The sequence below is a fragment of the Hylobates moloch genome, unplaced genomic scaffold, assembly GCF_009828535.3.
Source record: "Hylobates moloch isolate HMO894 unplaced genomic scaffold, HMol_V3 SCAFFOLD_3, whole genome shotgun sequence".
Lineage (NCBI taxonomy): Eukaryota > Metazoa > Chordata > Mammalia > Primates > Hylobatidae > Hylobates > Hylobates moloch.
This window is the reverse complement of record NW_026652278.1, coordinates 130843039-130857248: the sequence shown is the minus strand read 5'-3', so window position 1 is coordinate 130857248 and position 14210 is coordinate 130843039. Positions and strand designations below refer to the sequence as shown.

The 14210-nt window shown below is 43.3% G+C and overlaps 1 protein-coding gene across 1 annotated transcript in view; it reads left to right on the top strand.

Annotated features, from left to right (window-relative positions):
* The window catches only part of SETD7 (SET domain containing 7, histone lysine methyltransferase), a 65520-nt gene extending 51875 nt beyond the window's left edge, over positions 1–13645 (top strand). The window contains exon 8 of the mRNA XM_032147487.2: positions 9596–13645. Within this exon, the coding sequence (XP_032003378.1) occupies positions 9596–9764 (169 nt within the window). The 3' untranslated portion in view covers positions 9765–13645. The remainder of the gene's footprint in view (positions 1–9595) is intronic.
* The last annotated feature ends 565 nt before the right edge of the window (positions 13646–14210 follow it).

The following is a 14210-nucleotide window of genomic DNA, read 5'->3' as shown; positions in this document are numbered from 1 at the left end:
CGTTGTCTTCCTTTGGTCATCTAGGTTAGAAAAGCAGTAATGGTTTTCTTATAATGTGTCTACCTGTATATTTAAATTACTAAGTGAACTTTACATTTTAAGTTGTTTTAAAATATTATTAGCCATTCATCATTTTCAGAGCATTCTAGTAAGAGCTGAGGATTTGATATGATTCCACATACACCCATAAATCCAGAAGGATTAGCCACACCAACAGAAAGTGTTGGATTGAATATATACATGGTAAGGGTATGGAATGCAAATGAGATGATCAGGGCAAATAGCTGAAAGACAGGAAACTTCAATTCACTATTTAAAGAAAATATAGAAATTTTGTTAGACGTTGTGGTAGATTTTGGCAGTCTGAGGATGAGTCTGAGTTGAGAACCCTAGCAATCCCTTATTCCTGCCCTAATCACAGTCAACATTTCCTTTTTTTTTTTTTTTTTTTAATCTGAGATGAAGTCTCACTCTGTCACCCAGGCTGGAGTGTAGTAGTGCAATCTTGGCTCACTGCAACCTCCACCTCCGGGATTCAAGCGATTCTCCTGCCTCAGCCTCCCAAGTAGCTGGGATTACAGGCGCTTACCACCACACTCCGCTCATTTTTGTATTTTTAGTGAAGACGGGGTTTCACCATGTTGGCCAGGCTGGTCTTGAACTCCTGACCTCAAGTGATCTGCCTGCCTTGGCCTCCCAAAGTGCTGGGGTTACAGGCATGAGTCACCGTGCCCAGCCAGTCATCATTTCTAAAGCACAAAAGCCAGTGACAAAGGGAGTCAACATAGTACCTCATTATTAGCTGGGCCTTCTGCCCAGGACCCCAAAGAAGTGAATTCTAGGAAGTTTGGCAGGGCTACATGAGGCACAGTTAGGCCTCAAACTGAAGCAGGCTGTGAGATCTCCTGCTTTATTTTACCTCCCTCAGTTGCCCAATCCTTGATTTTATCCGTGGAAAGAAGGAAACAGAAACGAGTGAGATGACTGGGTCCAGACTGATGTTGGATCAGCTTTTCCACCTACACAGACATGTCCACATGCTAGATCTTTCAGGCAGGGCTTCACCCTCTAACACACATGGGTCAAATCACAATATTAATATTCTTCCTCCTTGTGGGAAAGGGGAATACAGGATTAGAAATTTAATACAAACTGAGGTAAGCTTAAGAAGCTAACCTTGAAAGTTAAAGATTGGACAGCTTTCATGGGTTAAGATGATTGATTTGGGCCCGAGTGTTGTAGAATGAGGTAATATGAAAAGACAAAATTATGTTAGACCAAATCAGTAACCATCCCATCTATACTAATAGGATGTTTACCAATATCTGCCTTTGGGTTTAAATGTTCGGAATCATTCAGACTACCAGTTTATATTAAATGTGAAATTATTTCAGCAGTCATCTCTAGAACTAGGTAACAGCTATTGAAGGACTTTATGCTGTAGTTTCATTTAGTTTCAACTCAGCATCTCACTGATTTGGGATTGTTCAATAAGAAGGCTCTAGTTGAAAAATAAGAGGAAGAAGAAGAAATTCTGTTCCTCCTCTTGAAGCTGAAAAAAAAAGAAAAAACAGAAAAGGGGTTTCTGCTCCAAAAGTATTTCAGAAAATGACTGTTATCTTGCAGAGATAGATAGATGATAGATGATAGATAGATAGATAGATGATAGATAGATTAGATAGATAGATGATAGATGATAGATAGATAGATAGATTAGATAGATAGATAAATAGATAGATAGATGATAGATAGATAGATAATGGTAATTCCCCCACAACATAGTGGTATGCTTGGTAAATGTGTTTTTCCTTAAGTTTTATTTACAAAAACCAAAAGCCAGGGTTTTGAATTTAGGGCTTCACTTCTTATAATGTACATAGAAAAAGATTAATGGATCCATCTAGATTGCTACCAAATTTTTACTTCTGTAAGTATCAGAATGCTTCCAGCTTCAAGAAACATCAAAGCCCAACTCAATATGGCCTAAGTAATAAAGAGGGTTTACTATCTCACATAACAAGAAGTGCTGAGTGGCCCTACGGTTAATTCAGCAGCTCCACCAAGTTCTTCCCATCTTTCTGCTCTGCCATTCTCAGCTTGTCTGCTTTGCCTTCAGGGGCTAGCTCACCTCACAGCCACAATATGGCTGCCCGGGTTCCAGCCATCACAGCCAATTTGGCCCCATCCAATAGATGAAAAGAAAAGTCTCTTCTATGGCCTCTATCACTGAGGAAACCTAAGCCAATCACTGGCAATGGCTACAGGGGCACTATGATTATCTGAGTGAAGCATATGGCTGTGGCCTGAACCAGTTTGGGTCTCTCCCAGCAAGTAGGAAAGGGAAATGATAGTTGGGTTGACCACTCACAGTGTCTGCCTCATCTGCATCATGAGTTTTGTTTACTTATTTTCCTCAGAGAAGAAGGGAGGTTAGTCTCTTCAAATAAATTAAATACACGGATTTTTAAAAATAATTCAAATCAATTTAGAGAATTTATCAGCAGGGGCTGTGGAGGAGTGTTTACAAAGATATATTTATCTAGAGTTTATCGGGCAGTTTTAAGTGTTTTAGATTATTCATTTAATCTTTTCAACAATCATATGATATAGGTAGTGTTACCACACCATTTTACAGAAAGAAAAACTGAGGCATAGAGAGGTTAAGGTACATGGTCGCAGAACTAGAAAGCCATAGAGGCAGAGTCTGAAGCTGGGCAGCTGGGCTCCTGGCTGCTCTCCTAACCATACTTGTGGGAGCTCTCTCTCCTGCCCTTCTCTCCTCTTGCTCTCCATGGGTTAAGGCCAACCTTTAATATCCTGTGTCTTCCTTTCCCTTGATCATCATCAACTTAAGCCAATCACCTGATCTCTCTGACTGGGTCCCTCTTTGATCCAATCCATGCAACACACAGACCAGCTTCTTCTTCTTCTTTTTTTTTTTTTTTTCTGAGACGGAATCTCACTCTGTCGCCCAGATTGGAGTGCAGTGGCACGATCTCAGCTCACTGCAACCTCCACCTTCCAGGTTCAAGCAATTCTCCTGCCTCAGACTCCCAAGCACCTGGGATTACAGGAGCATGCCACCACGCCCGGCTAATTTTTCGTATTTTGGTAGAGACAGGGTTTCACCACGTTGCCCAGGCTGGTCTCGAACTCCTGAGCTCAGGCAATCCGCCCGCCTCGGTCTCCCAAAATGTTAGGATTACAGGCGTGAGCCACCGCCCCCGGCAAGACCAGCTTCTTATAATTTTATTCTCAGCCAATTTCTATGCTGATCCCGAACTTCCACCTCCTCTGCCTGGGTTTCCAGCATAGATTCTCCATCCCATCTTATTTCTCATTCTTTGCCTCCACCACGTGAAGCATCCTCCGTGATGCGATTTCCCTCTTCCCACCTCTGCTTCTCTCTTCCTGCCTCTCTGCTGTGGCAGAGGGAGGGTTGTGTGGTGGAAAGGACTTGGGATCTGGAGTCAGACTGGTTTCACCTGGCTTTGCCACTGTCCGTGTGAAGTTGGGCTTTCGACTACTCTCTGGCAAATAAGGATTTGCTGTGGGGTTCAGAAGACTGTTTGCATATCCTCTCTCCCTCTTCCTTTCTGCACTCCAACCACGCCCACCCCCTTACAGTCCAGGAGAGCCAGGCTTGCCCCGCTCTTGGGCATGTCTTTCTCCCAGAGAGCCACAGGCTCTGCCCTTGTGCCCTTCAAGTCTTTGCTGCATGAGGACTTCATTGACCACCCCACTTAAACGGCAACATTCTCCTCCCCCAGCATTCCGAGGCCACTTTGCCCTCCTTTATTTTTCACCATGCTTCTCATTACCTTCTAGCATACCGTAGAACTTAGTTATATTATGTTGATTGTTTATTATCTTTCTCCTCCCTCTATAATAGACAGGGATTTTAGTTTGTTTTATTCACTAACATATCCTTAACATTTGATACACAGTAAGCACTCAGTAAATACTTGCAGAGTGAATGCATGAATGAGAGATTGTAATGATTAGGAGAATTAGGTAATCGTCTTAGGTTGAAATCCCAGCCTTGCAATTTCTAGCTGTATGACATAACTTCTTTGTGCCTCAGTTTTTTCTATTTGTAAAATTAAACTATAATGATAACTGGGGGGAAAAAAGATTGAGTTTTGACCCATGGATTGAGCTCACTAACTTTGCTCCGCCTGCTCTGGGATGCCACCTTTCCAGGCATAGCCACAGCCTGCCTCCTTCCAAACAGTCCCCCGTGAAGAACCCCTGCCCCAGGAAGCCTGGCCTGACTCTTCGGGACCTGCCCTGTCTCCGCTGCCCTGCCACACGTGGATGGACACTGCCAGACCATTATTGTGTGTTCTCGATTGTTTAATGAGTGAAGCATCTAGCTGGCCTCTCCCTGAGATGACAGGCTTTGCGGGGATCACTAGGCATATCTTCCTGGATGTGCACAAAGCACATGTGGGAATCACTGAGCTAGAGTACTTTTATTTATTTATTTATTTATTTAGGGTTTTTTTGTGTACCTTTTTAAAAAAAATTTCAATAGCTTTTGAGGTACAAGTGGTTTTTTGTTACATGGAGGAATTATCCAGTGGTGAATTCTGAAATTTTAGTGCACCTATCACCTGAGTAATGTACATTGTACCTAATATGTAGATTTTTATCCCTAGCTCCCTCCCACCCTCCCCGTTCTGAGTCTCTGAAGTCCATTTTGTCACTCTGAATGCCTCTGTGTACTCACAGCTTAGCTCCCACTTATAAGTGAAAACATAATGGGTTTTGGTTTTTCATTCCTTGGTTACTTCACTTAGAATAATGGCCTCCAGCTTTATCCAAGTTCAGCAAGAATTTCTTAAGTTTTACCGCGTAGCAGTCCCTCTTCTGGGCCATTAGCAAATCAGCCGTGAATAAAAACAAAATCCTTGCCTTTGTGGAGCTTGCATTTTAGTGAGGGAAACTGATAAGAAGCAAGTAAATGACTGTATGTGCCTGGGTAAGTGGTATGGGACAAAGAGAGGGGAATAAAGAGGGTGAGGAGGTGTGCAGGTCCAAGAGGGGTGCTATTTTTTAGTGGGGGAAGGTCAGGGAAGACCTCATTTCCTGAGGGAGAGAACAAATTATGGGGATCCCAGGGGAAACATTTCAGGCTGAGGGGGGCCGCAGAGAGCCACGACCTGAGGTGGGAATGCTCAGGGAAGCTCAGGAGGCCAGGGGACCGGCCAGTGGGGAGAGAAGAGAATCAAATTCTACAGGGGCCCCGAAAACCATTTTAAGGACTTTGTTTTAAACTCAGAGTGTGAGGTGCAGTGGTGCAGCCAGGCACGGTGGCTCACGCCTGTAATCCCAGCACTTTGGGAGGCCGAGGCGGGCAGATCACCTGAGGTCAGGAGTTTGAGACCCAACCTTGCCAACATGGCGAAACCCCGTCTCTACTGAAAATACAAAAATTACCCGGGCGTGGTGGCGCATGCCTGTGATCCCATCTACTCAGGAGGCTGAGGCAGGAGAATCGCTTGAACCCAGGAGGTGGAGGTTGCAGTGAGCCGAGATGGCACCACGGCACTCCAGCCTGGACGACAGAGCAAGACTCCATCTCAAAAAAAGCAAAACGAACAAACAAAAACCACCAGCTTTCTTAAACTTAGTTTACTACAGGTTCTGAAAATGCTTTTGAAATTGTAATTGCTGTTGGCCCTTTCATTGGAGGGATCTCAACAGAAGAATGGCAAGATCTTCCTCCCACGTGTAAAAGGATCACTCAGGCTGTTGTACTGAGAATAGGCTGGAGTGGGAGTAGGGACCAAGGTGGAAGCAGGGGGTTCATGATGATGGTGGGCAGGACAGAGGGGCCATGGTGAGGAGAAGTGGCTGAATTGGGGTGCATCATAGGAAGAAACAGTAGAATGTGCTGAGATATGGCATTAGGCATTTCACTGATTATTCAGGAATGGTGAGGCCAACAGATCAGAAGACAAATGCCACTCTCAAAAATTTGCTGAAAAATCAACTCAAAATCAAAAGGCAAATTAATTGGAGAAAAAGCACATATATTTATTTAATGTGTATACACAAGAGCCTTTAGAATGATGATCCAAAGATATAGGGGAAATTGGCCATTTTTATGCTTAGGTTCAATGAAGTATGAAATATGTTTGGACAAAAAGGGCATGATCTAATGCTAACAGGCTGAGTGGGGAAACCTAGCAAAACCTCTCTGTCTAGATTCTTCTTGGCCTCTCTGAGCATGAATTCCTTTCTTCTGGGCACAGGGCAGGGTTGTCAGAACCCAATGGGTTCTTCTTGCCCACTGCCCTGAAAAAAAAAACAACAGTGCCCCGAGAACAGCAGATGTTGCAGCGAAGAAAGAATTTAATGATCACAGGGCCAGCCAAGCAGGAGGACAGGAGAAATTTCTCAAATCTGCCTTCCCGAGAATTTAGAGGCTGGGATTTTTAAGGGTACTTTGGTGGGAAGGGGGCTGGGAAACTGAAAGTATTGATTGGCTGTGGATAAAATCACAGGGGTGTCTAAACTGTCTTCATGCAGCTGAATCAGTTCCTGGGAGGGGGGGTCTTGGGACCAGGTGGCATCTCTGGGTCTGCTGAAATGCTAAATCTGAAAAATATCTCAAAGACTGATCCTTCAGGTTTCGCAGTAGTAATGTTATCTACAGGAGTAGTTGGGGAAGTTATAAATCTTGTGACTCTGGGGCAGTAAGCAACTTACAGAAAAACAAGTTCGGCAATGGCAGGTCATTGTTTAACTCAGCCTATTCTTTAGCACAGTTCAAGCCACTACCATAATTCTAACCTCGTGTCCTCTTGTTAGTCTTTACAAATTCGATTTCCATTTTTGAACAAGGAGGGGACCAGTTCAAGGAAAGGACTATTATGGCCTCCATACAAGAATGAGGAAAAGCAAGTTAGCCTGGTAGGAGCAAGATAGTCAGTTATGTCAGATTTCCCTGACTATAATTTTGCAAAGGCAGCTTTAGGGCCCTTTCTGGAATGGGGGTCTTCTGACTACAGTCAAATAAGGTAGGTCAGAAAATTTCTTTTTCTTTTTGAGACAGAGTCTTACTTTGTTGCTCAGGCGGAGGTGCAGTGGTGCAATCTCGGCTCACTGCAACCTCTGCCTCCTGGGTTTAAACAATTCTTATGCCTAATTTTTGTATTTGTAGTAGAGACAGGATTTCACCATGTTGGCCGTGCTGGTCTCCAACTCCTGGGCCTCAAGAGATCCACCCACCTTGGCCTCCCAAAATGCTGGGATTACAGGCATGAGATAATTTCTTTATGGTCAGATTTTACACAGAAAGGCAGAGGGAAAGTTAGAGTGATATTTTTAGGTTTTATGGCTGGCTTTGGGGAAAAATGGTTCTGGTTGCCAGGATCTGCCTTGGGGTCTATAGGCAGCCTCTGGGAAGGATGGGACTCAGAGACAGAAGGGCAGGAGAAAGTCAGAGAAAAATCTTTGCTCCTGAAGCTGCCTCTGAGGCCTTCATTTTCAGATATTGTTTTCTGAACCCCAACAATAGTTTGTTATTCACAGTTCCCAAGAGGAGGGGGCACACCACGTTACAGGGGCCACATGGGGAAGCACCAAGATCAAGTAGGAGGTAGATGGAGTGAAGAGAAAATGTGGGCAAGAGCCTGTATTGTGGTATGTGCGGGAAGAAATGCAGAGGCAGTCAGCAGGCCTGGGATTGGCTAGCTTGAATAACTTCAGTAGATTCTGGGGTGTACCGGCTGTCTTTAGTTGTCTGGTACCTGACCCTGGGGTGATGGTGGCTTGGAGTGGAAAAGGCCTAGGAAGGAAGTGGTTGCAGGCACAGAGGCTGATTTGGTTGGATTGCATGTGAAAGGTGCCAGGCCTTTGCTATCTCTAGGAATCAGCTAGCCCTGGGAGGGGCAGTCCCTCCAGAGCCCGCAAGGCCCTAGATGTCAAAGCGTCAGCATTAAAAGACATGCTTTAATATAATAGGAAGTAAGGAATCAGGGATGAACTCCGCAGTTTTTGAACTGAGCAACTGAAAGAATGAAGTAATCACTTAGTGCAAATAACGGTCACCACTGATGATACTGATGGTCTTACCATAAATCTCCCGCACTTTCCCAGTTTTTATTTCTATTTCCAAAACAACCCATTAATTCCTTCATGGTCCAGCTCCCTCTTGTGGTGAGGATTTATTCTCATACTGTTTCTGACATGCTGTAAAACAAACATCTCTAGGGCAAGGATGATTTAACACATTTTAAAAATCCCAGCACTTTGGGAGGCTGAGGCGGATGGGTCACCTGAGCTCAGGAGTTCAAGACCAGCCTGGCCAACATGGTGAAAACCCGTCTTTACTAAAAATACAAAAATTACCCGGGCGTGGTGGCAGGCGCCGCCTCTAATCCCAGCTACTCGGGAGGCTGAGGCAGGAGAATCGCTTGAACCTGGGAGGCGGAGGTTGCAGGTTGCAGTGAGCCAAGATTGCGCCACTGCACTCCAGCCTGGGGGACAAGAGAGAGACTTCATCTAATAAAAAAAAAAAAACCATGAAAACTCGGTTGATGTTCTTTCCTATCACCAGATTGAGCTTTGATTAGCTAAATTAAGACACCACTTCCAGGTCTTTTAAATTTTTTTTATTTTTTATTTTTTATTTTATTTTATTTTATTTTTTGAGATGGAGTTTCGCTCTTGTTGCCCATGCTGGAGTTTAGTAATGGCGCAATCTCGGCTCACTGCAACCTCCGCCTCCCGTCTTTAAGGGATTCTCCTACCTCAGCCTCCCGAGTAGCTGGGATTACAGGCGCCTGCCACCATGCCCGTCTAATTTTTGTATTTTTAGTAGACACAGGGTTTCACTATGTTAGTCAGGCTGGTCTGGAACTCCCAACCTCGGGTGATTCGCCCACTCGGCCTCCCAAAGTGCTGGGATTACAGCCACCGCACCCGTACTTTATTTTTAAATGAGCCCAAATTTCAAGAGGGCTAATAGCACTTCTGGCACCTACAATAAACAAAGTTGAACAAAACTGGTTTATCTTTTAAAACAAACAGAAACATTTCTGTGTCACACAGCTCTTTAAAATCTCTCTCTGCCTAGAGCACAGTTATCTGTAAAACATGGGTTATAAGATCGTTAGTACTGGCTGGGCATTACAGGCGTAAGCCACTGTGCTTGGCCTCTGAAATTTCTTTACATATCAGAATTAGTATAGCACTCGGACTCTGTGTGTGTGTGTGTGTGTGTGTGTGTACAGGAACACAACTTATCTAGGTAAGATTTACAGAACCTACAGCTACGTGGAACACAGCCAGAAACCTGAGACTGAGTGACTTCTGAGCAGTCAATAGCTATTTCAGTTCATGCGCTTTACTCTGTAGAAGAACAACCATAACACAGTCCCTGTGGAACATCAGGTTCCAGCCTTAGAGCCTCTGACCCAGTGAAAAGTCAGAGCCAGCAAAAGACAGAGGATGGAGAAGATTTAGAAAAATGCAGCTGAGTTTCTAAAAGTCTCCTTTCTGGCTTTTCAACACCATGGCTTGAGATCTATGTGCCTTAATAATCTCTGAAAACGTTCTCAGCCTGTTGCTTCTCCAATTTCAGTGGCCAGAAGAATCACCTGGGAATGTGTAAAAGATGCAGATTTGGGGCTCCACTCCCAAAGATCCCACATCTGGATCAAGCGCCCTGGGTAGAACACAGAAAAGCTGGCATTCCTCTTTACAGTGCAGCCCAAGGGCTGGTGCTCATAATGATGTTCCTGAGTAATTAAGAAAAGATAAAAGCGAATGGAGTGTGCTCTGCCTAATGATAATGGCAATTGTCAGAACATACGCTTCCCTGAAGAACTCAAAATCGCACTCTGGGAGCCATTTTAAGATCTGAAAAGAGATACCTAATAAGTCCCGCGGGAGAAATCAATAAATAGAGTCACCAGAGCGGGGAAAAAGACCCTCAAACCAGCAGGACTTGATTAGATAAAATATCTTTTAAAACAATCAGGATATTAGGAATTTTCTTCAGGCTAATATGGGCGATAAGGGAAGTGAAGTGTGGGTGTAGATAAAACCAGACTGGCCACATGTTGATAAGGATTTCAGCTGGGTGATGAGTACGAGTTCATGATCTTATATGTGTGTTTTTATATGTTTTTGAAATCTCCACAATAAAAAATTACAAAAAAGTTTTAAACCCAGGTTATTAGGTATAAACGTACCAAAAAACAGTGTCACAGAGGCAAACACTACCTAACTCTGCCCCAGCAATCACCCTTCTTGAATTTTCTGGCCCCACTGGCAACTAATCCCTATTATAAAGTGGATATATCAGAGATCATTAAACATTACATTTATATAACTGAAAACTCCCTGATATGGTTTGGATCTGTGTCCCCACCCAAATCTCATCTTGAATTGTAATCCCCATATGTGGTGGGAGGGATCTGATGGGAGGTAACTGGATCATAGGGGTGTTTTCCCCCATGCTGTTCTCATGATAGTGAGGGAGTTCTCATGAGACCTGATAGTTTAAAAGTGGCAGTTTCCCCTGCTCTCTTTCTCCTGCCGCCTTGCGAAGAAGGTGCCTGCTTCCTCTTTGCCTTTTGCCATGATTGTAAGTCTCCTGAGGCCTCCCCAGCCATGCAGAACTGTGAGTCAATTAAGCCTCTTTCCTTTATAAATTACTCAGTCTCCGGTAGTATCTTTAAGGCAGTGTGGAAGTGGACTAACACTGCCCCTGGTTCTGATTTCCTACTCACTAAGCAATTCTCTGATTGCCGAGGAAAATTTTCCAAGGTAACGAATGTGTTCTGATGTAACCTCTAAAAGAAGACAGCCAGATGAATAAACACCCCATCAGCTTGTGGTTGCCTTCCTTGAATTTCTGGAGAAACAATAGCTGTAATTTATTGAATGACTTACTCTGCAGCAAGCACTGAACTGGGTACTTTTCATTAGTTAATTCATTTAATTTTCACAGTAGAAATGATATTACTTGGAGAGATTTCCATCCAAACTGGTTAAAGGAAAAACGTACAAAAGAATGAACAAAAGAGATTGTGCATTAATCTGGAAAAATATGTCCACTTTAAATACTTACTGCTTGTAATCTATAATGTCATATTCTGGCTATAGTGCCATTATATATAATGTTTACATATATATCTCTCACGATTAAACATTGTTTTTCTAAGTAGAATTTCATGTGCATTCCCCAGCTCATTAAAAAGAATTATAGTTTCCTATTTAAGATAATATTATAGTAAATCCACTTAACCAAGCTCTTTATAAACTCATATCATCATAATCCATGAAAGTGAGTGAACCTCGAGGATGCTGCTAACCACTCCATGCTGTAGAATCAGAATTCCTGAATTCCATAGGCATAAGGCATGTGCCTGTCCAACATCCAGTATCAATTTATGTATGAGACATTAATAATACTGAACTTCTGTGTCTATGTTGATATCATCTCTGGCCTTAAAAACACAGAATTCTAATACTTTTCCCATACTCCAGTGGAATGTCTTTCATATCCCCTGGGGTACATGCTCCACACTTTATCATTGTGCTTGGTGGAACAATATTTCCTAGTGTAACAAAAGACACTGTTTATTGATTTATTTTTTCCTCCCATATTTTAGAAGGCTCCTGTCTATTCTAAAGTTAGGTTCAATAACCTAGCATCCTCCCAGTGCCTGTTTAGTCATAATAATTGCTCAGGTATGCTGGATATTGAAGACAGAGTTGAAAGAATGGTTCACCAGTAGACACAGCAGGGCATGTGTGATCAGGATCAGTTCATTGCAGGCATTGCAGGGCCTAGAGTAATGAAAGGTAGTGAGAGAGTACATTCAATTTGAGATGAAAAGATCTGGACTCAAGCCCTTGCTCTATTACCTATGATCTTTGTGCTCATTAACCATCTTCCCCCTTTATAAATTAATCAAATAAGAATTGCCTCGTCTATTTCACAGCCTTGTTTCAGATACAGTGCAGATGACCCTAGTGGCAGATACTGTGGATTGCCTACCCAAAAGACATTCACAAGCCATATTCCCCTTGTCTTCCTGTGCCTAAAATAGTTACATTCCAAGGATCTCTTGCAGCTAAGGCTGGCCACCAGATTCAGTTTTGGCCAACGAGAGGTCAGGCAACAGAGGCAGGCAGTCACTGAGTGAGCCTCCAGAAAAGTTATGTAAAAGAAATAGAGTCCATTGGCATGCTGCCTTCATTGCTTACCCTCCAAGTCACTTTTCACAAAGCAACCAAAGTAATGTAAAACAGTAAAGCAGCCAGCCGCAGTGGCTCACACCTGTAATTTCAGCACTCTGGGAGACCAAGATGGGTGGATCATTTGAGCCCAGGAGTTCGAGACCAGCCTGGGCAACATAGCAAAACCCCGTCTCTACAAAAAATACAAAAAGTAGCCAGGCCTGGTGGCGCATGCCGGTAGTCCCAGCTACTCGGGATGCTGAGGTGAGAGGATCACTTAAGCACAGAAAGGCAAGGCTGCAGTGAGCTGTGATTGTGCCACTGCATTCCAGCCTTAGGCAACAGAGTGAGACCCTGTCTCAAAAAAAAATAGTAAAGCACATCTTGCCATCACCCTGCTGAAACACTTCAATGGCTTTCCATTGCAGCTAGAATAAAAGCCAAGCTATTTACAATGGACTGGCTCCTGCTCCCTCTCCAGTATCATTCAGTCCGTTCTCCCCCACCCACTGTACTCCAGCCAGACCTTCTGTTCCTCAAACTTGCCAAGTGTTTTCCTGGCTCCAGGCCTTTATACCTGCTGATTCCTCTGCCTGTTTGCCTCTAGCTCTTTGCATAGCTTCTCTCTGTCACCCTTCAGCCCTTGACTCACACTGCCCTCATCAGAGTTGCCCTCCTCAACCCTCATGTCTCAGAAGGCCTCCTTGACTTACCCGCTGTCTTACCACCCAGATTGTTTCATTGTTATCCCTAATCCATAGTTATTTTGTGTATTCGTTATTCGTCTGTCTTCTAACACTGTAATATAAGCATCACTGGGGAACAGCTTTGCCTGTCTTGTTTATTGCTACGTCCTTAGTCCCTTACACAGTGCCTGAAACATAAGGGATGCTTGTTTAATATTTATAAAATAGAATGAACTTTCCCTATGAATCTCCATCTCCTATTTATTCCTCTTCATCAAAGGAAATGCAAGGCTAAACATGAGTGCATAATGGGAATAACAAGTGTTAACACAGGATTTGCATGATGGGTGGATGACTTCCAGGAAAAAGCAATCAGAGGAGCCAATTTGGTGGTAAAAAAGAAGAGAAAGAAAAAAGGAAGGAAGGAAGAAAGGAAGGAAGGAAGGAAAGAAAAAGAAAGAAGAAAGAAAGAGAAAGAAAGAAAGGAAGGAAGAAAGAAAGAGAAAGAAAGAAAGAAAAAGAAAGAAGGAAAGAAAGAAAGAGGGAGGGAGGGAGGGAAGGGGGCAATTTTGATTGGATGAGAGCAGAAAGTAGCGGAAAATGCTGTGTCTGCATTATCAACCAATAGCAATTTGGATTGCCACAGCTACAGACACCTCAGGAGGTCTTGGAAGAAGGCATGTGGAGGAGAAGGCGGCCTAGTCAAGGTGACATACCTGCTTCCTGCAAATTCAAAATCACATGCCAGGGGTGAGGTGGCTCTCATTGTCCATATGAATTTCCATTTCTTTTCACTTCCTTTCTTTACCCACCTTCTCTATTCCACCTCCGCCTGCTACGATTCATCTCCTTTGAGGTTCCCTGTATTGGATAAATTTTAACCCAAGCATTAGGCAGCAAAGGTTTCTGAGAGGAGCAGAGGCTGCAGAATCAGACAAGCCTGGCTTTAAATTCTTGCTGTATTCCATTGCTCTATTTCTTTTAGCAATATTATTTTAGTAAAGTTAACTTCTCTAAGAGAAGCAATAATACCTGTCTCATAAAGGTTATTGTGAAGATTAAATGAGATACTATATTAAGCCCCTGCCCCAGTATGGAGCAGAGTAATAAAGTTATATAACTTCCAAACAAGCAGGGTGAGGCTGGGGAGGAGAGGGGTGGTTAATAAGAAAAAGCAGAAAAAAACAGTATTTGTTAAAAACCTACAGGAGACATCATATTTAATGGTGAAATGTCAAAAGCATTCTACTTTAGATAACGAACAAGACATGGATGTCAGCTGTCACCTCTCTTGTTTAATAACATGCTGGACATCTTGCC